General features: G+C 38.9%; 1 protein-coding gene across 3 annotated transcripts; it reads left to right on the top strand.

The window, feature by feature from the left end:
* Positions 1-1,424: 1,424 nt before the first annotated feature.
* Positions 1,425-15,004, top strand: TRAF6 (TNF receptor associated factor 6). Of its 3 annotated transcripts, none has more exons than XM_075712123.1 (7): positions 1,425-1,742; positions 7,185-7,335; positions 7,945-8,103; positions 9,028-9,099; positions 11,023-11,100; positions 11,955-12,075; positions 12,139-15,004. In XM_075712123.1, the coding sequence occupies exons 1-7, from the start codon at positions 1,447-1,449 to the stop codon at positions 12,834-12,836; spliced, it is 1,575 nt and encodes a 524-aa protein (XP_075568238.1). In that variant the 5' UTR covers positions 1,425-1,446; the 3' UTR covers positions 12,837-15,004. The 3 variants fall into 3 exon arrangements, with proteins under 3 accessions (XP_075568238.1, XP_075568237.1, XP_009490003.2); XM_075712122.1 differs by having other exon boundaries at positions 11,955-12,839; positions 14,635-14,654; XM_009491728.2 differs by having other exon boundaries at positions 11,955-15,004.
* Positions 15,005-24,102: the final 9,098 nt, after the last annotated feature.

Raw genomic sequence — 24,102 nt, 5'->3', positions numbered from 1 at the left:
GAAAATGTTTAGTTTTGTGAGCTTCTGGTTAAGTTAACTCTATTTATTCAGCATCCCTTGCTGCCCCCAGAGTCTGTAGCAGTGATGCAGATCAACAATCCTTACAGTTCAGCTCTTGATTAATCCTAATATGTTTAAATAAATAATAAATATAAAACTATTTCCATCCCTATTATGCTTTAAGTGATGTAATAGTGTTACAGTGAATGCAGTAGGTGAACACTGCAAGAGACCTTTGCCTATACTGCTGTGCAAAAGAAGATCAAATCTGGGCTTAGTGGGCTTGTTTTGTATGCCTGGCTCTGTAACCCTCAGCCTACTCATACTGCTTTGAACCTGGTGATAACCTCTGTGTTTCAAAGAAATGTCATTTATAAAAAACTAACCACAATAGGATTCTAAGAAAATGGTTGTAACCAATAAAAAATTGAGGGAGAGGAAAACTTCTTGGATTTTCTGAATATATATTTGTTGTTTAGAACTTTCTTAAAGTTCCCTCATTCAATGTAGAAACATTGGCAATCTGTTTGGGGATATCAGCATTTTTTTTTTATTTCATACCTATGAGTTCAACCTACTTTGTGAGCAGTATTTTAAAAGGAGGCTTTACTATGCCATTCACTGCTCTTCAGGGAAATGTGACATTTATCTTCTGTTCTTACAGTCATTTCCTTTGTCTTCCCTGCCAGCTAGACTGGAAGAGGGAAAGGAGAGCAAGAACTCTGACTACTGCTAGTTTGTAGATAGCTTTTGAGCTGTGGACGTATTAACCTTATCTCATGTGTAGCTTCTTACTCAATTTAAAGTCCTATTGGCAGTTTTAAAATGTTACCAGCAGTGCTGTATATTTTGAATTTCATTTGTAGCACAGCATCTGCTTGGTTTGGGTACTTGGACTTGCATTTTATTTGTGGACATGCACCTAATCTGATTTGAAACCTATACTGTGAATCACTGTATACAGAAAATGTTAAATAACGTTTATTCACTGCAAGGAAAATATGAAATTGAGCTGTTGTCATCCAATAAAACTCGGTTTTGTACAGCACATTTCATGCAAATTATATTTGAATGCTTCAAAGTAAATAATACTGAAGGGGTAAAGAGGCATTTTCAGTAAACATAGCAAGGAGAAAGTATTTCTCTTTTTACAGAAATTAGGTAGTCAGAAGAAAGATTACAGAAAGGTGTTTGTGTTTGAACTAGGCTGACAGCATGCAGTGCTCTTTCCTATATATCACAAGATAAGTAAAAAAGATAGGTAACAAACTGGGACAAAACAAAACCAGTGATCTGAGTAGAACCAAATCTGCACTGCTGTTCCAATGTTTCTGGTCGGAAATAAAATTTGTTCTTGACTGGAAAGGAAGGTCTTGGAATATTTTGAAGTAACACATCTTTTTGTCATCTTGCAGAGCATTTCTGTGTAGCACTTGACTAGCTACTATGAGCTTGCTGTATAGTGATAACAGTTGTGGAGCCCGAGACTTGGAAAGTGGCTGCTGTGCAGCCATGGCCAGTGCCTGCAGCGTTGGAGCAAAAGAAGACAGTGTAAGTGTCAGCAGTGGGACTGGAAACCCTCCAAGTTCTTTCACAGAGGAAACACAAGGATATGATGTGGAGTTTGATCCGCCCTTGGAAAGTAAATATGAATGTCCAATCTGTTTGATGGCTCTTCGGGAAGCAGTGCAGACACCATGTGGACACCGCTTCTGCAAAGGCTGCATTGTCAAATCAATAAGGTAAAGGAAAATTTATGGAAGTTGTTTTTACAAAGAAATTCACTTACCAAAGCAGAGCAGTTTAAGGGCAATGTAAACTGAACAGAACTGCTTAAGGTGCATCACCACTGAGTGCTAACAGAACTCTAGGAATTTACAATTCTTAAAGATGCTTTCTAATAAACACCATGGATGGCTAAAATGTCATGAGTTTGCACGTTGCATGAGCTTTAGATATTTTGCCATTTATACAAATTTACCCAGGTTACGACTCTAAAAATTTGACTGAGTAAACATTAAATAATAATTTTTTAAAAGTAGCCAAATCCTCCAAATAAATTCCATTTTCAGCCCAGGATGAAAACCTGTCTTTTCCCTATGATTGTTTCTCTTGATAACTACAGGCAACTACAGACAACATGGTTTCTTGGTGCAGATTCATGCTTTCAGTTCTTCACTTGAAATCAGCTGCTGCTTTGTTGAGCTGGAAGAAAGAATGTAATGAGGGAATAGTCTCGAACAAAGCGTTAAGAGAGGAAACTAAGTGGCATATGGGGGAGTGGGAATGAGATATGAAGGCAAGAACAGGCTGGGCTCATAAAAATGAATGATTGAAAGAGCAAGGAAGGGCAGAAAGTACACTGGTAGAGTGTACTTCCCTCAAACCTCCAATACAGTCCTCAGTGTCCCATGCGTGTCAGTGGGTATTGGAACACATTGATAGAAGGCTAGGTATTACATTGTAGAATTTTTTCTTCTCAGCATTTGCCAGATATTTTTGTTACCAATTGCTGATTTAGCTCAAATGTCACAGTACTTTGGTAGGAATCTAAATATTTAATTCTGTGTGACCCACATATAGAATCGGTTAATTTCCAACCTTACTTTGCACACCTTTGTGTAAAGATCATCAAACTGTCTTCAGTGTTACTATACAATGTTGTTTTTCCCAGGCATTTATTTTTAGCATGCAAAATGGACGGTGCTTTCTTGATTGGTTTTCCATACCATTTATCCATAGTTCTGTTCCATTTCTTTTTCTCCATGGTCCATCATTTGTAGCTCACTAAATGAATAGACAACCAGCAATGATGTTCTCTGAATGCAGTATTTTGTGGTTTTTGTGGGCTTCTCTGTAGCTTCTGTTGCTGTTGTATCTGATGCTACTGTGTTTCTTCATGGCATCCGTTTTAGATCAAGGAGGGAAATGTTGGAGCTGAGTATGAGAAGACAAACTTAACTTTGCATTCCCTACTTATAATAGCAAAAGAGCAGGCTATTTTTCTTAATAGCAAGCACAGAAATGTATTGCGTGTATTTGCAGCACAGTTCTTGTTAACATTAATTTCAGCAATATTTCTGAGAAAAGGATGCAAATTCATTATCCAGAAAATGCAGAATACCACCAGTGTTCACCCATGAAAAGTGACTTGCCTGTGGATTCTGCAGAGGAAGCTGGGAGATATGCAGTTCTCTACTAACCATACCATGAGATCACCCTGCTCCCTTAGGTCCCTTGCCTTGTTCACTATGTTCCTACTTCTGCAAGAAAAGTACATCAGGCCTTACCCAGCTGCATTACTCAATGGTATTCATGTCAGCCTGGTGCATAGAAGGTGGCAAAAACCCGAAACCTGAACCTGTCAGATTTCACTGTAATCCAATTCCCTAGGCACAAGCAGTTGGCTTCGCTTTCTGGCCTTTGCTTTGCACATTCCAACCTAAATTCTTTTAAGAGGTTAAGGTACATAATTTCATGCATACTTGTAAGTGTTGAATTAGATGTTTGTACCAATAAAGGCCATTAAATTTTTTAATTCCTTACTTGTTCTCTCTGAGCTTTCTCTATTTGTCGGCAGTAGCAGTTTTGCTACTGTTCTTTAACTTGGGTATTTCTGGAAGAAAGAAAAGAAATCTTTAAACCCTCTCATGGGAGTATGATGTCTATAAATCCTGAAGGTAAATTAGTCAGTACTTCAGTATACTAAGCTTCAGAAATGTTTACTCACCGATCATTTCAAAGACAACAGAATTCCTAGGTTGAAAACTGGGGGGAAAATGTCTAAACTTAAAATTACCAAAAATGGGTGTGTCATTTCCAGTCTTTCAGATCCTTAACAGCTAAGGTGATCTTGTTTTCTAATCCTGCTGCTGATGAGCTGCGCAGTTACAGTCATTGGTTAGAATTTACCACAGGACTGAGTGAGGAACTGCAGTAAACCCATGCTCAGAACGCAACATCTAGTAGCAGGTAGAGAAACTTCCTTCTTAAACCCCAGGCATGGGAAATAGTTTCTCTTCCTTTTTAAATTAACAAAGCATTTGCTCTGCTCAAAGTTTTAGGTCTGTAAACAATTTCAATGACCAGAAGCTTTTGCTTCTTTCCCTATTTTACTTCATTTCTATAGATAGTGTTGACTGTTTCAGTGAATACTAAACACAGGAGGAAAGCATTTTTCATCTTGGAGACTCTAGATCATCACTGTGATATTTCAGATGTCTCATTGACAGTAAATGTTTTCCCTCATTCCCCACTGAAATCTGTCTTTGGAGTGCAGTTTGAGTGAATGCTTGTGAAAGCAGAACAGACAACTTGAACTGTCAAGCCCCTCTGAATCCCTAAGGGCTGAAATGCATGCTTGATTGGGATCCATAGATCAAGCTATTGATTTGGAGTATGTAGTGTCTGCAGTACAATATTGATTTGGAGTATGTAATGTCTGCAGCACCATATTGATTGATGTCATTGAGAAGCTTCTACAGAACTAAAATGAAAATGGAAAGTGATTTTTACATTCTCTAAGTACTGTTTTTTTTAATTAAGTGATTGTCACAGCCTTTATTTGATCAGGAAAAAACTGCTTCTGTTTATATTTCCCCACTGTCTAGCTCAAGTGAACACAGAGATTAAGGATTTTAAATGTTAAAGAATGGACAAGCAATTTTTGAGTAATTGCTTCTTGTGACTTACACAAACAATTGTAGTTGTCCATGTTGAAGAAGTTGTGGCTGCAACTAGAAAGATTTTTTTAAAAAGCTTTTAAAGACCAGAGTCTTAGATCTTACAATGTGAGGGACACCATTAGATTAACTACAAATAATAGTTTACAAATGTTACTGTCTACAAAGTACTTGATCAGAAATTTTTTAAGAACTAAGTTCAGATGCAGTAGCTAATTAAATTTCACTGTAGTCTTTCTTCTCCTGTATCTTAGGTCAAAGCTGACTTAGGGCTTGTAGTAGAGCTCGCCAAATATCAGAACCTCTCTATCGGAAAAGTGGAATTATAAGCTGACAAGGGGCAGCAAAGGAAACTTTGGGTGCTAGCAGTTCATCAAACAGCGGGCATGGCTGTAGTTAAAGTCTATGCCAACTGATTCAGCTTCTAGGCTAAACTGCTCAGTTGCTAAAATAACAGAGCAGGCTTTTTCTTTAAACAAAATTATTCTGGCTTTACTTTTCATACCTATATTTTAATTTCAAGGGAAATTATAGGAGTATTCATCGTACTTTGTAGCAGATGATTATTGTTTCAGAGGTACTGTTGTGGGTGGCACAGCCCAATGTGATAATTCCAGCATAGGAAAGCCTCCACTCTAATGTAAATTAGAACTGAGGTGCGTAAACTCAGTTCTGTGATAGGAAATGCATAGCAACATCTTTGTAGATGGATCTAAGCAGCCTTTTAAACATAATCCCAATACTTGTAAATGGTGTTTGAAGTCTGTTTAATATACTACAGTAAGTTATTGCTCTTTCCTTACTATAATCATTGGAAAATTGCCATTCATTCTTATTTTACCATTTGCCTGCTATTTATTTAAACTGGGGATCTGATAACCATTATTTAAAACTAATCTGTTGTTGGCTGTTACTATGCATGATTAGATTTTCTGTGTAGAAATAAGGCTGCTGTCTTATCAGCAGGCCTACTGAACTGTCATAGTTCACTAAACAGGGTATTTCTAACCAAGTTATACCTGTGAAAACTGATTTCCTGTAGGTTGCCTGTGAAGTGAGGGAACGTTTCTGGGTTGTGACAAAGATCAGCATACTGATTGTAGCTCAGGGACCTATGAAACAAAACGGCACGCTAGGTGTTTTCTTTTTTCCACTTGTTTAAGAGTATGACTGTCAGACTTGTGGCAAGCTAGCTCTTGCAAGCAAAACCTAGGAAAGGAAGTTCATTGTCTCCTTCTGAAGTCTCAACTTTACCCCCGCTTCCTCTAGCAGCATTGCTGATGAAGGAGTTGCTGAGCAATTATTTCCTTTTCCAACAAAGAACACAGATTCCCTCCTGGTCTCCACAGCCCACTAGGTTCTACTTCCCCTCATGCTTGCAAGCAGTGACAATGATCTGGCCTTTGATCTTTGCACCGCAAGTGCTCTCTGACATTTTTCCGCCCCATGTATTTTTCCATTTTATTGCTGTTTCCATTAGCACTTCAGCTCAGAAGCTTTGATCCCTCATACCTCTTTAACTGTATTACTTAATTGTGAATATTTATGTTGATCTATTGCTTTCAGAAATGAGCTGGTACAGGATATTTTTTTTAAAGGAAGATTCGGTGGAGGTGATCTCTTTTTTTACTCCATTTGTAATGATTCTTGTGTTTAAATGCAGGTAGACAGAACCTGACAAAATGGAACAGGCTGTTAGTTCTCTTGTGCAAGTTGCATGCATGTGTGTTCCACCATCAGACTCCAAACTTTCACCAGTTAGCACTGACTTCCAGTCTGTTTGCAGTTAAAATGGGTTCAGATACAACACCCAGTTCCAAATCCAGTGTAATTTTCATAGTTATTAGTAATTTTTGTGTCTTTTTTTTCACCCTTCTTTGTCAGAGTTTTTTCATCCTTCTTTGCTGTATAAATAAACAAATTGAAGGATGACCAATTGATCAAATGGCTGTACAACAAAACCAGCGAAATGGGCCATTTGAAAAGTAATGCCAAAATAGATGAAGTGAATCTGGAAAAAAAAAAAAAAGACGTTTTTGCTTTTTCTCTCAGCTGTGATCACCTTGGCTGTTTATAAAGTGAGAAAGAATGGAGAGAAGGTCCAAGAATCTTTAAAAGATTGTTTTGAAATAGTATGTGAAATATTCTTTGTTGGAGCTATGTGAAGTACTTACAGAAATGGGACCGTAATTCTTTGTTTCTTTACATCCTTCTCAAGTTTATTTCCACAGTATCTGTCATGGCATTTGTCCAAATAAAAACTATTCAGTTAGAAAAGTGCTTCCATCCCAGTTGTACTACCTCTAGTGAAATTTGCGTGTTGTCAATTTCTCTGATGCATATTGCATATTTTCTGGTAATTGCCACATAAATGCCATTGTTTTCAAAGACTTTCTTAATGTGTTACAGTTTGGCCACTAATGTCTTGCTAGTGTAAAAATGTTTTAAATGAAGGGCAAAAGAAACTTGGAATCTCTTTTTCCTTTCTTTTCTGTGTTGTAGAGATGCAGGTCACAAATGTCCAGTAGACAATGAAATTCTGCTCGAAAATCAACTTTTCCCTGACAACTTCGCTAAACGGGAAATCCTTTCATTAATGGTTAAATGTCCCAACAAGGGCTGCAGTATGAAGATGGAGCTGAGGCATTTAGAGGTGAGAATTAGTTTTAAAAATATGGAACCTTATTTTTATGGACAAGTAAAAATTCAAAATAACAACATAGATGGTCATACCTGATACGTGTTTATGCTGATTCAATGCATTGTTCATTCAAGACTATAGCTACATGTATTTGGTTTTTGATGAGTCTTTAATTGTAATTAAGGTCATTCTCAAGTGAACATCATAGTGCATGAAATTAGTACTAACGCAGCGTTCTCTTTGGGATTATTCATGTTTGTCTTTTGATCAGCTGCATCTGTACTTCACACAAATTCCCTAAAGTCAGTTTAATATTCCCTCAAAGTAGCTAGATGTATTAGTTGAAATAATTGTTTTGGAAAATAATATACAAAGTTAAAAGGATAAACATAAAGCTGAATTTTTACCTGAGAGCATTCTTAAAGCTCTGAATACATGAAGTCCTGATCTTAGTAATGGGACAATAACAGGCTGTTGGTAAAGTCAGCATAAGTGTATAAGGATTTGCTTGCAGGAAGAAAAGATTGCAATTTGTTTCTCTTGTACCATGCTTTATCTTGAAAACAGATGAGACTATAGTACTTGTTTGTACTATCAAATCCTGCTTTTGTCCTTGTTCAGGACCACCAGCTGCAGTGTGATTTTTGCACTGTGGAATGCCCACAGTGCCAAGGAGCCTTCCAGAAGAACCATCTGAAAGAGCACATGACACAGGAGTGTCCGAGGCGCCAAGTCCGTTGTCCAAACTGTGCCACATCTATGGCCTATGAAGATAAAGAGGTACTTGGCAGAAGTCTTGGTTTTTCAACCTTCATTCACATGGGTTTACTTGCAAATGGAACATCAGTTTCAAAAAAAAAAAAAAAAAAAGGGGGCGGGGTTGGTGATCTAGGAGAGCTCTTTGTGCTGTGCAGGTGAGAAGCTACAAACTCAGGACATTAGTCTAGAACAGGTGAAAGCTGGGGAGAGGATTGTGCTTAAATACAAACTTCTTGGGAACCCTGTGGTGTGAAAAGACTTATGTAAGAACCATTGATTTTTGGCCTTGCCATCAGAGAGGCCGTTATCTACTGCTGAAGTAACACACAAAGCAATATTTAGATTTACAGTTTTTATGCCTAGCAGAAGGGGTGTGTCAGGAGATGCAACTTTTGGGGATATCTGCTAACACACAAGACCAAGATAATTTCTGAATCTTCTCCTGGCTCTGCTTTTTTTTTACTTGGGTGATACTGAGGATAGTCCTTTCCTTTTTGAGCTTCCATTTCTTTATCTGTATATGGATGTGTTTTATCTTGAGGGCTATTAATTTTATGATATCATATTGTGAATTGTCACACAAAACCACCTGATATAGTCCAACAATACAAAAAAACCTTTAATATAGTTGCACTACAATTGAACATGAATTTCAGAAACTTCTGGATATATTCAGACTCCTTTGGAGCTTAAGAGCTTTAGGAAATAAAATACCTGCAACTTTATGAATCTCTTGTATGATTCCAGGAAAAAACAGTAATTATAGAAAACATACTATTCAGGGTAAAGGGATTGTCTTTGTTTCACAGTTGCATACAGCTAAATGTAAAATTTGAAATGTAAATAAAAATTTAACGTCTTATCAGAGGTGATGAGCACCCTCTGAAATTGTGTAACGTTATTGATTCTTTCTGTCCTCTCTTTTTCTGTCTTTTGATAACTAAGCTTCATGACCAAACCTGCCCACTCGCCAATGTATTTTGTGAATATTGCAACACAGTGCTCATCAGAGAGCAGGTAAGAGACTACCTTTCTCTGTGTTTAATCTGGGTCAGATGTTTTGTATTTACATTGCTTCTTTAATCTGAAATGAAACTTGAAGAAACAGTTTGTCTGCTAGCTAATAAATCTCTACCTGTCTCTGTCTGCAAATGTTGCATCCAGTGCAGGTGTAATACTCTCTTAAATGCTGCTCCAGTTCACAAGTGCAGTCTGGTAAACCTCTGTAGCATTTTTGGCTGCAAATCACATTATTTAGCTATAGTGCTTCTTGACAGGAGCCATGCTGCATGTTTTTGAACTTGAATGGAGGCTAAAGGATACCAAGCAGCTGCCAGTGGTTATGGCTGACATCAGAAGACAAGGCTTTAATTTGGGCAGAGAGGGAAAAAGTATTTGTAATTGGAAAGCTGCTGTTGGAAAGTAGCTATAAATAATTCACTATCAAACTGTAGATGCTGGCTGGAATTCTGCTTGTCCATTGCTGTTGTAATAGCCATTATTATTTCTTCTATTAAATAACTTACTTCATTGACAGGAAAATGATTAATGTCATTTAATTTGTAGCCTGTCTCTGTTTGAATGGGATGCCAACTATGTTATGACCTGGGTTAATATAAAGAATGATCTTGTCAAATTGGAGAAATACTCTGCAAAAAGGACTGAGTTCAGTAATGACAAAGGCAGAAATCTGTTGTTAGGTAGAATAATGAACTGCAAAAATAGGGAACAGAGAATGCTGAACTAGGTGTCCTGGTTTTGGCAGGGATAGGGTTAATTTTCTTCCTAGTAGCTGGTATAGTGCTGTGTTTTGGATTTAGGATGAGAATAATGTTGATAACACACTGATGTTTTAGTTGTTGCTAAGTAGTGCTTACACTAGTCAAGGACTTTTCAACTTCTCATGCCCTGCTAGCTTCTTGCTGACAGGGGGCATAGCCAGGACAGCTGACCCAAACTGGCCAAAGGGATATTCCATGGTGTATGATGTCATGCTCAGTATATAAACTGGGGGGAGTTGGTTGGAGGGCAGCAAGCACTGCTTGGGGACTGGCTGCACATCGATCAGTGGGTGGTGAGCAATTGCATTGTGCATCACTTATTTTGTATATTCTTTTATCATTATTATTATTGTCCCTTCCTTTTCTGTCCTATTAAACTGTCTTTATCGCAACCCACAAATTTTACTTTTTGGGGTTTTTTTTCCCCAGTTCTCTCCCCCATCCTGCGGGGCGGGGAGTGAGCGAATGGCTGTATGGTGTTTAGCTGCCTGCTGGGTTAAGCCGCAATGCTAGGTGATGATTTAGAATTAACGGCTGACCTGTATTAAGCTTGTATTCTACTTCATCATGATATTTAAACAAGGTAAACATACTGGGTAATATAAACAGGTATTTTGCCTGTGAAACCCAGAATTATCCTTTGCTCTATTTAGGGCTTGTAAGGCCTCAGCTGCAGCTGTCCAGCTTTTGAGGTGGGGATGAATAGGGAGGATCCAGAGCAGTGAGATAATTGTGTCTGGAAAACACAGACCATAAGAAAAATTGAAGTAACTTGAGCTTTTTGAGGAAGAGGATAATGAAGAGAGACACAACAGGTATGTACAAGTAATGCTTCAGAAGGGAAGGAAATGGAGTGTGATCTAGGTTGAGGATAGGCTAGAAAGAAAAGGCATTTGTTCTAGCAAGAAAACCTGAATGCGTTCTGATGCCTAATGTAAGAACAAAGGCAATGAATTGTTAAAGTATATACAAGGAGGATGTAGAATTTCTATCATCAGCTAACATTTTTGTTCAAAACTTCCATGTTTGAGAAATTATATAGGTATAAACTGATCTAACTTCAGGTACCTATTCAGAGTCCATTCAGCTGTATTCTTTTAGGATGTTATAAAAGAATACTCTTGATGGCAAAATTAATTTCAAATCTGATTTGTTTTAGATGCCTAACCATTATGACAATGATTGTCCCACTGCCCCGGTGCCATGTTTTTACAGTGCCTTTGGGTGTCCTGAAAAGGTAAGCCTTTTATCAGAATCATGAATTGCAGACCTTCTGCATGTTTTTGTTGGGTGGCTTTTTTAATGTTTTCCTATTCTTGTCTCATTCACCAGCCCAAATCCTCAGTGATCTGTGGGTTTTTTTGTTCTGAGGTATCTTAATCCTAAAACACTACATGTTGGTATATTGCTTTTCAAATTTAAAAAAAACTACGTGAATGATTTGCTTGACAAACTTGCTTTTATTAATCCATGAGTGTTTTCTCAGCTTTCATGTCAATAAAGTAGCTTCTAGCATTTCTTCCAAAGTTGAGACCAAATATAGTTATGGATGGCTGAGTTCAGTGAAGAAAACCTGACAGTGCTTAAATAATTTTAGAATTTAATCAAATTTAAATCTGGATACTCTTATTTCTAGTTGTTTAGTACCTCTTTGGAAAAATGGATCTTTTCCCTTCATCATTTCCACACCAGTTTTCATACACCTTTGTATTTGGTACTATGGAACATTTTAGCAAATCGATGAAGGGAATACAATGCTGATTTAGAACACAGAAAAAATACTATATGTATGTTTATCACTACCACTTTTTCACCATGTCACTATTTTGAGTTGAACAATATTTGCCCACTGGCAATTGAACTTCTTTCATCATTTGTCATAACAGTGATCTTAAATTTGGAGCCCTCCATTGGTAAAGTGCTATTTTGTCACATCAAAATCAAGGACATCACAGGTCCTTGATTCACATTCTAGTTTTTCCTCACATAACAGAAGCAACTAAGTTGTTTGATTTTCCTCAGAGCCACTTTCAAGATGTGATTGTAGATAATGTTTGATATGTTCCTAATGCCAAATATCTTAAATTCTAGATGCAAAGGAATGAACTGGCACGACATATGCAGGAGTTCACTCAGGTTCACATGAGAATGATGGCTCAGAGTTTGCAAAATATCAGTGTTACTGCTACAAATCCTGTACCCTTCATCAATGGCCTACCCTTTGAGCCTGCCCTCTTCTCACACGTGTCACATGCCGCATATGATTGTAATCCAGAAGTTGAAAATTTCAAAGAAACTATTCAGCAGTTGGAAGGTCGTCTGGTAAGACAAGATCACCAAATCAGAGAACTCATTGCTAAAATGGAGACTCAGAACACTCACATGGCAGAACTCAAACGTACTATCCGGAATTTGGAGGGAAAGATTACTGAAATGGAGGCACAGCAATGTAATGGTATTTATATCTGGAAGATTGAGAACTTCAGTGGACTTCAGAAAGCCCAAGAAGAAGAGAGACCTGTTGTGATGCACAGTCCTGGCTTCTATACTGGAAAGCCTGGCTACAAGCTGTGTTTGCGCCTGCATATCCAATTACCAAATGCTCAGCGTTGTGCTAATTTTATATCTCTGTTTGTCCACACTATGCAAGGAGAATATGACAGCCATCTGCCTTGGCCTTTCCAAGGCACTATACGACTTTCTATTTTGGATCAATCAGAAGGCCCTGAAAGGCAGAATCATGAAGAAGTAATGGAAGCCAAGCCAGAGTTACTAGCCTTCCAGAGACCAACAATTCACCGTAATCCAAAAGGTTTTGGTTATGTGACTTTCATGCACCTGCAAACCTTGAAACAAAGAACCTTCGTAAAGGATGATACCCTTCTGGTGCGCTGTGAAGTTCTAACGCGTCTAGATTTAAACAGTCTCCGCAGAGAAGGATTTCAAGCTCGCAGTACTGATGGAGCTATGTAGCCTGTAAGTCTTAACCTGAGGAATGGAGCCACTAATCATGTTCTTCCACCACAGAATACAAGCATGCTTCATCGTCCATATAGGCTGCGTTTGTAAAAGATCATAGCTGCCAACATAGTTGATCTTCACCTGAATAGAACTTTGTTGTTGCTGGTATACTTTTTTTTCTGTATGAGGTCATGTGTTCAAATATTTGGTATTGTTCTCTATTAAAGTAATAAGCTACTTCTGTAGCAAGCTAGCTAAATCGAGTGTTGTTAATCAAAACTTAACTGCCTACACGAAAATCCTGTTAAAGTAGCTGTACATCTCAGGTTAGTAAAACTTAAGTCATATCAGAATAGACCTGTAAATCTTTTTGCCTCAGTGCCTTGGAATAGATACTGTAGCAGGGAAATAGCTAAATTAATAAAGATGAGAGGGTTGGTTCGTTGTTTTTCACAGAGCTTGAGAAAGTTGAGACAGTTTCTATATTGACTTATCTAGAATTTTGAATTGGCTGTGCTTATCTTGACATCTGAAGTCAGGTTAAGACTTTGTTCACATCACCTAGGGTTGAGGTATGCTTTGACCCTTCTCTCCTGCAGAGTTAGCTTCAGGAAGTTGCATGTCGATGTAGGGTTGATACTAGTATTTCTGAAAGATATGTGGTAGTGTTGTAGAGAATGCTAAATAACTCTGAGCTGAGTTCACTGAAGAAATATTTGTAATGTGGTCTGAAAGTTCCCCCCTAATTCTCTTTATTTTGATAAATCTTTTTGTAAGTGTGTGCTCTGAGCCCAGAGTGTCAATCACCACCACCAGAGAGATGAAAGTGTAGTATTTGAATGAGATACTTTTGTCCTGGTGGGATCTCCTCCTAGTGCTGGACATTTTTCAGGTTGTGAGTGCATACATGAGCAAAGGTATGTACTAACTAGATAGGGTGATGCAGAATTTGTTTTACTGTTGTTGAAACCTGAATTTGTACCAAAGCTGAACTTGTGACCTGCATCTGTTCAAGTGATCTCTTGGTGTTCTGGGTGACGTATGACCTATGTCATCTCCTGCGAATTCTCAGTAGACAGCTGGCCATATCAACATGCAGCTGTCGTGGGTATTTCCTGTCCCATTAGACAATAGAAGCTGGGCTACCCTCAACATTTTGGAGGGGAAGAAAAGCCTATTAATTAGACAACGTGAAGAAAAATTGCAATCGTGTTTGCTCTTAGGTAAAAAATCTGGCTTCCATAGTTACTCATTTACCAAACACTAGATTCACTATGTCAAGAATTCATGAGCTTCCTAATGTTGTGTGTATTATTGTTTTCTGTACTGATTGTTTCTATGCCATGTAAATGTTGGTTTTGACCAGTCAAAGCTGAGTAGTTCAAGTTCACTGGTGCTAAGAATTTTAACTTATCATGGTGCTGATAACTTTCTGAATTTTGTCTTTAAAAGGGGGGGGGGGGGGGGGGAAGTTTTGTTCACCCCATAACTTAAGAACACAGTCTGATACTGAAGAAAGAACTAAGCCATACATAAGCATATGTATATTATTTCTCCAAGCTAGTGAAACAACCTAGAGACTTCAGACACTGCAACTTAAAAGGTACAAAAGAGTATTCCAACTGTTTGGCCTCATCAAAGCAATCACATGGGGATTATCAGTGCATATGCTTAATATATACAAGGCTAATGAAAGACTACTATAGTGTATTGATTTGGGAGGATACTCTGCCTGCATGAGATTAAAAGTTCCAGGACTCAGCCTACCACTTTGTTCATCATATCCAGATGAGTAAAATTTATTTTGCAGATAAAGCCTATTGGTTGAAGAGGGAATGTGTTCAATGGAGTATTGTCACTACTGAAACATGAACTTCCTGTCTAATGGTAAATGCAGTCAGTCGTTGACCTATTTAGTGTATTCTGTGTGTTTAGAGGACAGGTGAGCATATATTAACTCGAGACAGGAAAAGATCCATGCTTTAAAACTGTCGTCTTAAACCTCTTAAGTAGTTTTTATATTGAATAGCCACAACCTATTAGATGAATTGTTTCAGAGTGTCTTCAGTTAGAGCATTCCTAGTAGTTAAACCATTCTTATCTAAAAGCTTTTAATGTACGTGACAGTGCCAAGAGCCACTATATGCAGAAGGCACCATATGTTAGTTATCGATGTTTCTCCAAAGACTACCATTCTCCTCTCTTCTTTTTTTTTTTTTTTTTTTGGGGGTGGGTGGCAAGGGCAGAAGAAACACTTCTAATCTGAGAGCTTCTTCCTGCTACAGTTCCTTTCTCAACCCTAGTGATATTAACAAAAATGTCCTTATTCTGTGTTCTAATAGTTTATACCCAAGACCCACTAAGTGCATTAATATTTTCTTTCCTTTTGAAGCTTTGCATTATGAACTGAATTTTTGCTTTGAGCCTTATCTGCTAGATCTGATATACTTCTGCCTTGGGAGGAAACTCAGTTTGGTGGCAGGTTCAGGAGTTTAAATGATTCAGGTTAATATTGTACAACAGCACAAACCAATAAGGAATAGAAAGCTACTGCATGTATAATACAATAATATGAATGCTTTATTCACTGCTGCTGTTCTACTGGTTTTGTGTTTTAATATTACCAAGCAGAACTCTGAGTGATGCCAAATTACTGTAATGCCAGAGTTTTACACAAGAGGCTTTCAGAGCTAATTTGCAAAGTATCAGTTAAATCTTTGTCATGAAAAATTATAAACATTAATTAAATGTTTATTCATCTACTTGTTCCATTTTCCTCTTTCTTCCCCCACCCTCCAAGCTGCTTTTCATTTTAACTGCAGTTCCAGAGCTTTCTCTTACAAATAAGAACATCATCTTCAGCTCATGGAAGAACTTACGAGTCTACATTGTTACCATCTCAACGTATAGTCTTCATGAATATTATCTTTTATTCAAACTTTTCTAAGGTTAGCATGAAGAGATTCAGTTTCTATGTGAAAATGTATTTTCACTGAAACAGCCTCTTCTTTTCCTGTTCCTCCAAATCTGATCTTCTGAGAAATTGCTTTACTTAAACAGAAGCAGGAAGTTATGTAGTGTCAAGAGTTGTCTCTGAAACAAATATGAAGAAATACAGGGATTTAACCAGTTTCCTGTGTAATTTCTTCAGGAATGGGGTTCTTTAGTTGTGTAACTCTTGATGCTTTGTGGCATTACTGGATCTCAAGGTGGTTTAGAAAGTGGCTTAGCTTCTTTTATCTTCCAATTTCTGTGGTCTTGAACATGTTTTAAGTTAGCTACTCTTAGTATGTGTATTTGCAAAGCTGCTATGGCACAAGTTTTCCAATTATAATATATTACAACTGTCTTTTCTTCTTGCTTCTATCTTCCCCTGCAGGGCAGGGAAAAATGTTGGTATGTAATACATATGTGGGAGCTCTGATAATGTGAGATGTACAGACCACTTGTTTTTTAAGTGGTATCATGATATGCCTGGTCATGTTTGCTATTGAGGGATTAAACTTGCTAATGAAATAAAATCAGGGTGGCCTTTCTGTTATTATTTAGAGATACTTTCACATCAAATGTATTGATGATGGATGCAAAAGGTTATTCTGGGGTCAGTGTTAAAGGTTTGTATTGAAATGAAAGAAAGTGCTCCTGTTCCCTTAGAAGTATTGATAGATTGTTTAATATATTTTGTAACTAATGCACAGCTATATTTCTGGCAGGATTTTGAAAAATAAACTAACTGAACTGTGCACTGTATGTTGCATCTTTATTCATATGGGGGCTATTCAAAAAGATTAACTGATACAGGACCTTTGTGGTAGCTCCTCTATCTTGCAGGTTTCAGAGTTGAATGGTTTTTAATGAAGGAGACCATGTATCATATAGAATCAAGAAGGCAAAGAATATATTTCAAGATAAATCTTCTGTCATTTATAAAGGGTAGCAATAGTTTTATTCATTACTAGAAGCCAGAGCTAGTGTAATTGATAACAAACTGTTCTCATGATCATCCTGTAAAAGATGCAGCTCTGAAAAATACTGCACACCATCACCTCTCTGGCCACATTCTGCTTGCTTGTTATATTTGTCACAAAAACAGCTATGGGTTGAATCTTTGTTGCAAGATACTCAGATCAGAATCCAAAGGGAGTAGATCTGGTTTTTAACAGCATCTACAGAAAGGGAAATCTTGATCTTGGACTCCATGCCCTATAGAGTATATAATGTTCAAGACCTTCAAATTCTTCTGAAGAAACTTAGTGGTATTTACTAGGCATAATATCTAATGCAGTGCAGTTCATGTCAAGTTAATTATGGCTTTATCTTTCACCCAAATTGGTCCTAATAGCTTCCATGAGTAACGGATAGGAAAGCATGCTCAGATACCAGTATCTGTTGTGTTAATCCATTTTTAATGCTCCATATTTTTAAGTGCACTAAAATCTTCTTTTGATGAGATGAAGTAATAATGGCCTCTTTTTAAACAGGAAAAATAGGCACATGCGGCTGCACCTATGAATAGAAAGTCAACATGCAGAAATAGAAGATGCCAGCAATATAAAAGTATGTTCATACCCATGTAAATACAAGTGTCTCATACCTGTATATTTCTGAAAAACCTTGGCTAGATGTGGACCAGGATATTCTGACTAAATATTATGTTGGACAAATACCAGTTCATTGCAGTGACTTCACAGGAAGAAAGTGTTTGTTTTGGCTAAAATCCTTACTAGTGCAAAACCAGTTGCTCTGCTGCCTTACTCATCTCCAAAAAGCACTAGCCCAGCACTAAGGCTGTTCCATCTGGAAAGAGAAAAATCCTTGTGCAATTCCTTACTACTCTATCCTGGGTGAGTACACACAGTGCTAGACTTCCGCTCTTCTGTGCTGCATCTCTTGTTTAGATGCTGTGTCTGTTTAGCCTCTTTCAAGATAGACAGAAGTCAACAAAAATTACTAAATTAGCTGTGATGGGGGTTGAGTATGCTATTAACGTGTAATAAATACAAGGCAGTAGAATGGGACCTTAATGGAACAAAAATGGTGAGTAGGGAAACTAGGCCTGTCTGGATGAAATTAGTAAGATGGCTGATGAATTCTGCCTGTTGCATATTTTGGCTCAAAAACAACCAAAAAAGCACATAACACGCCAACCCCAAACCCCCCCACACACATTCAAAGAGGAAATTGTTATGCTAGCAGGAAAAATGACCAAAGGAAACATACTTCACTGTCACCACTGTCTCACCCTCATCATTTTCCCACCACTGAGCCTTTGTCTGCTCCATCTGGAAGGGGTGGCTTGACCAGGCTGGAATGAGTAGACCCGAGGTGCCATCACCACCACCACCATTATAGGATCTGAGAGGCTTAGTGACCTGAAATACAGAATTTCAGGATCTGTGGCCTTCATGTCTCCTTCCTTTACTAGTTTTAATTTTTTTTTTTCCAATTAAACCTAACCTCCTTGATAAAAGGAGGTGCTCAGAATGTGTGAAGATTTCATGCTATTTCTGCAATCTTTTCCAGTTTGCAAACAATTCATTAAAGAAAATACCCCAACCTACAGACAGAACTGTCCTTGTTTCTCTGTTCTCTTTGTTTCCTCTTGCCTACGAGGAAGCAGAAAGATTCTGTAGCAGCAGTCATAGCTTGAGTCCACCCTCACTCATATTTTATTCCAAGTAGAACTGCTTCTCATTCCCTCTAAAAGAATGCTGTTTTCTCCATTTCAAAAAAAACCCTGATATTGTAAAAATTAATTTACCTTGCTATTTTATGATGGAGGAAGAGCAGATAAAGACTGAGATGCAGCATCATGAAGATAATCTTTATGCTCAAAACCTGGTGCCCTGCTTCACTATCTAGTCTTCTGGCAATCATGTTCTTTGAACCCATTAATTCCACAAGTAGTCAGGTTTCACAGTACTGAAAGGCTGGGTTTGGTTGGGGTTTTTTTTTTTCCTCTCACATGAAATAGGAAAATTTCTGAAACTGTGAGAGGAGGAGACTGTGAAACAGGAAAATAATTTCCTCATTAACGGCAGTCCCAGCTTCGACCCATGAGCCTCCTTTTCCTTTCAGTTTGCGCTCTGACTGAGCCCTGAGGCAATACAGCCCATGAAGGTTCCCAGGTTTAGCGATTTAATCCTGCTCCTTTGTCCCAATCACCTCTTCATTGCCTCCTGGAGCTACCTGCTCTCCCATGTCACTGTGGATGGTTATTTTGGCTGGCGCACAGCCCCTGTGGAGCCAGTCACCCAGTGCTGGAGCTGGGGGAAAGCCCTGGTCTACTCACAGGCCTGAAGATCCTAGCTGATAGTTTCTCACTGAGGCACCAGTCAGCTTAACTTGGCTCAGCCAGACCTGACAGGTGCCAGCCTGTAGCAAAATTAATTGATAGGCCATACATATGTTTTCTGGTGGCTTTTGTCCAGGAGACTTACCCCACTCAACAATGAAGGGGCCAAGGCATAAACAGGGGAGTGTTTTGGCACCTGGGTACTGACAATTTTGGAAAAGAAAAAAAAAGACAAAAACAAATAAAACCAAACCCACCCACACTCCTGCATTCTCTCAGCTTATTAAAAGCAATAGCTTGCTAAAAACCCTGTGATGAACTGTCCAAAAATGTGAGTTTTCAGTTTCTTACCCCTCCCAGACAGAATCTATTTCCATGAAACTCAGCTGATAATTGACACACTGGAATAAAAAATTTTAAAAAAAGAAAGGCAACAAGACAAACCTTACTTTATCTCACCTGATCTGTGGAGAAGATTGCTTTCTGCAGAGTCCTGACTCTTCTGCTACAGACCAGTGTTTGTTACTTGTTGGTTTTCCCTTCTATCTTCAGCAGCAGATACTCCTCTTGCCAACTGCTTGTACAGCTGCAGGGTGTCAGGCAAAGGTGCCACGTGAGGTCCATGGGTTTGGCTTGTCAAGTCCTACAACAGTATGCTTCAGCTTAGCATTTGTATTTCCATTTTGATATTCATTCATGCATGCATGGACTTGTTTCTCTCCAAGATTTAACTTTGCTTCTGTTGCTGCCTTCATTAAAGTGGTAGTTTCAGCCAGGTATGAACTTGGGCTTTGCTAACAGGGTGTTAAGGAACCAAGGTACTGCCAAGGAAAAGTGACAAGTACAAGTTCTCCTAGTTTCAGCATCACACCCAGGTGTGGTAAACTTCACACAGTGTGGAGTTTAGACTTACCTAATCAAGTGCCTCCAGTGTGATTCACCTCCTAGAAACAGCTCCTTGGGCTAACACTTGGGTTTCTTTATGCTAAAGTCCTTTATATAGGCATGTGCCTGTCCTCACCCTTCTAGTTAAAATTCAGAAAGTGAATCAATATTTAAAATTCAACTCAGTGATCTGCTTTTTTGTTTTGTTTTGCTTCAGCTATGGCACCTGGCATTTAAAAAAAAAAAGTAGTTTTGGATCCCCCAGAAATGGAAGGGGTTTAGACTTTATACGGGTAGAAAACACAATGATCTTGAAAGGCAAGTCAGTACTGTTGGGAAAGGGAAGGTCAGGCCACCAAATACCATGACCAAACATTTAAATAGCAGGACAGAGATGAATGCCCATGGCAGATTCCTTGGTGCCTTGCACACTGCTTTCAGACAGCAGTGGAAGCTAAGGTGTGAATGCAAAGGAGCCATATTTTAATCTCTGCCTATGTCTGACTCTTGTATCTTCTCAGTCCAACTGTAATAGTCTCAGATAAAGCTAATAAAGTAATAATAAACTCAATACAAAAATAAAAAGTATATTATATAAAATTACATATTTAAAAATATTAAAAGTATGTAATATAATTTTAATACAGTGTATTAAGTATATACAAATATAAACAGATCGTATATAAATATACAAAATATAAATATATATAAAGATAAGAAACAATATAAATCAAATTCCAATAAAGACAGTCTCAGTCCAGTCCAACTGTCCCCAGGTTTTTGAGCCAGAACCGTGCATCCAACACCTTCACATGTCCTCATCAAAATCAGAAAGGGTAAAAGCAAGATTAAACCCTTTGGATTAATTTCTAACCGCTGCAGTAACATAACATCGTTGCAGTAACAGAGCTGGACTGCTGGTGAGCATCAAAATGCATTTAAAGGTCGCGCACCTAAACTCTCTCTCTTAATTTAATCGTAATCACTGGACAAGGTTTATTGCTCCTGGAAAATATAGATGAATAGGGCACCACCAGACCACACGAAGTGGGATGATACCCTTTGAAAAGGCCACCACAAGGAATGGAGGAATAAAGAGATATCCACATGTACAGGGTGCCAGACCCCAACCCTCTCTCTCAGTCCCTTCTTCAATGAAAAGCTTTTGTCAGGGTACTACCTTTACATTTATTTTGGTCTAGGATTCCTATCACAAAATTAAATTAAACTCCTGAAAGTCAATGAATAATAACAAAAAGTCAGAGCAATGAGGTCTTTTCAGCAAGAAGGCGTACTGACCTGCACATTGGTGCAGCAAGCTCCTAGGGTTCACTTGCAACATACAAGTTGTTTGTAATAGGGCAAGGACTCCCACCCAGCTCATGAACAATTTTCTCCAGGATCAGACAGGACACAGCCCACAAGACTATAAGCACAAACTAGCATACATTTACCCTGTTATTCACACAGAAAGCACAGCAGACCACTCCAGCTGCTTCTGACTGAATCATCAGTGCTTTTTTATATTTTTTTTGCTGGGGGATGGGGCAGAGAGGCATTATTTTCAAACAAATTTATGGCTGGGGTCTTCCAAAGCACATTACCAGTCAAGTGTCCTGCCCTCAGTGCTTCTTGATCACTGTAATTCATACTGAACATCTATCTCTTCAGAGAACTATTTACACAAGCCTAATTTAAGGACACTTAAAACTTCCTGTCTTAAGATATCATTTTCTTGCAAGTCATTTCCAGAATTGAGAGGGTTTGATCCTCACATAGTTTGCTGAAAGTTCTCTTAATAGCCCACAAAGATGATTTTCCTTTTCATTTAGGCCTCAAACTCCACTTAAGGTCTGATATGTGGAGTTTTTTATTTCAGTCTCAGCATTTTGCTGTTTGGGGCCCATCATAACAAACCTCTGTTGTCAGCTGAGACCTTCCATCCCCCTCTGCCTCAGGTCACTGCGTTGCCTCATATCTGCTGTGGCTCCAGTGCCATGTGCCAGGCTTTCATCACATGCTGCTTTTCCTGCCTCTCCTGCAAGCTGGCACCCAACAGGGAGGGTTTTTTTTTTTTTGTCTTGGCAGAATTTCTTTACTGAGTCAAGGCTTTCCACAGACAGAACCACACATTGTCTTCCCACCTCTTTCAATAAGTAGTGTTGTTTTGGTCTGGAAAAGAAAAGCCACAAACTCAGGCTTCATTCCTGTCACTTTTGATCCATCAGAAGGGCGACGTGGATGCACCTTCACACCTACCTTGTTAATCTCAGAGCATGCAGCAACATAAAACACATACAAAATCTATCCTTCCCCCTAGCCTTTGATCTCCCTGTAACCATAAAATCTGTGTCTCAGGGTGGGGGGGAACGTTTATTTACCCAGACCTTCAGTTGATGACTTTACCAATTAATTTGCTTGTCCAGTCGCCCAGGCCCTGTTTCTCAGACCAGAACCCCAATGCTGCAGCTCATCACTGAGTGATGGTAAGCAGCACAGAAAGGGATGTCTCTGAACAAGGAATTCTGACACAAAGCAAGATAGAAACAGATTTTTTTTCCCCTTTGCTGTGTGACCTTCAACCCTCAGAGATATCTAAGCCTGTTGTTGCATTCTATTGATTGTCCTTCAGATATGCAAGTGGATCTGTTACGGTTCATTTAACCATCCTATTTACTTGCTTCCCTTCAAGGTCATGAGATAAACTTGCATCCAGCCACATGCTGAATCCCTGAAAGGCCAATGGATAGTTTTCCCACATAACAGAGTCCCTGCTGTCCAGTGACTTAAATAATTGACCTCCCCTATTCAAGGCTTTAACAGTATGTTTCTCATGGGTGGCTTGCTAACAGAGCTGCAGGTTTTGGTGTCTATTATCTGTGTATGAAGCAAAAGAAGATTCCAGCATTAATGGCAGGATCACATTAGCCCCACTTCCACAGGTGGCTACCACCTTCACTACAGGCTACCCTGCCAGTTAGATACAAGCCTTCTTTGCTACAGAAGCCACATCTCAGGCAGCATTTTGACACAACTATCTGTTTTATGAAGGGGTGATTGCAGAGCCCACTGATAGCATTTGATACCCATGATTTCTTGTGATTTAAATACTCATGCAAAAAAAACTAGTTTAGGTCTCCCAGTTTGGACTTCACACACCCCTGCAGTTGGAGGAATTTTGCACACTGGCAGTGAGCTCCACTGGTCACATTTACAGACACTTTGCTGGGTAGAGCAGATCTGCAATATTGAGGTAAAAATGGCTTTATCAACTTCAGCAAGAAAAAGACACCTATTAGGAGTCTCAGGAAGGTGGAGGACAGGAGACATGTTGAAGGGATATACCACATACAGGCATGGCTGTTGCTAACTTAAAAGCTTCATCTCCTGTGCACACACCTTGCTTTCACCACAAGTAGTGCCAGAGGCTGTTTGTGGTACTAAGCACCTGGAGCCCTTTCAGGCTTGGCCCATGAGTTCTGCCCTCCTCCTCCTCCCAAAAACACTTTTTCTGCAGTAGTACCCTGTACACCCTCTCCAGCAAAATTAACAAAATTAACTCACCTGCTTTCAGAGTCAGTTTGTATCTCTAGGCACAGCTCCTGAGCTAGATGCACCACAGCACACTGATGCACACACAGGGGGTACAGAAGGTGAGGGGTGCTGGCTGTCCTGGGCTGGGGGTGGCACAGCTAGTTTGTAAATGGAGTAAGAGACAGGGCAAGTGACAAAGAACAAATTTGCTTTCCTCTAAGACTCTCAGAAGAAGCCCATTTGAGAATTCTCCACTAAGAGCAACCCCAAATAAGCAGTATAGGAACAATAGATCCACAAAGTAAACACCCACTCCCTACAGATAAGAGTACCTGCTGCTGAATGCACCCTCACTTGTTATTTTATAGAGAGCTGAGTCTTCGTAACCACTGCCAAGCTAGAGAAAGTGTGGACAGAGGCCTGCTGCTGCCCTCTGAAGGCATCACTGGCTCTGCAGGTGAATCAGCTATGACAATTAGGAGAAAAAAAAAAAAAAAGGAGGGGTACTGATCTTAACCAATTTTCACTCCACATTGTAAACCCTGAGCAAAGGAGGATGGTAAT

Source organism: Pelecanus crispus, chromosome 6, assembly GCF_030463565.1.
Source record: "Pelecanus crispus isolate bPelCri1 chromosome 6, bPelCri1.pri, whole genome shotgun sequence".
Lineage (NCBI taxonomy): Eukaryota > Metazoa > Chordata > Aves > Pelecaniformes > Pelecanidae > Pelecanus > Pelecanus crispus.
This window is presented reverse-complemented; position numbering and strand designations above follow the sequence as displayed.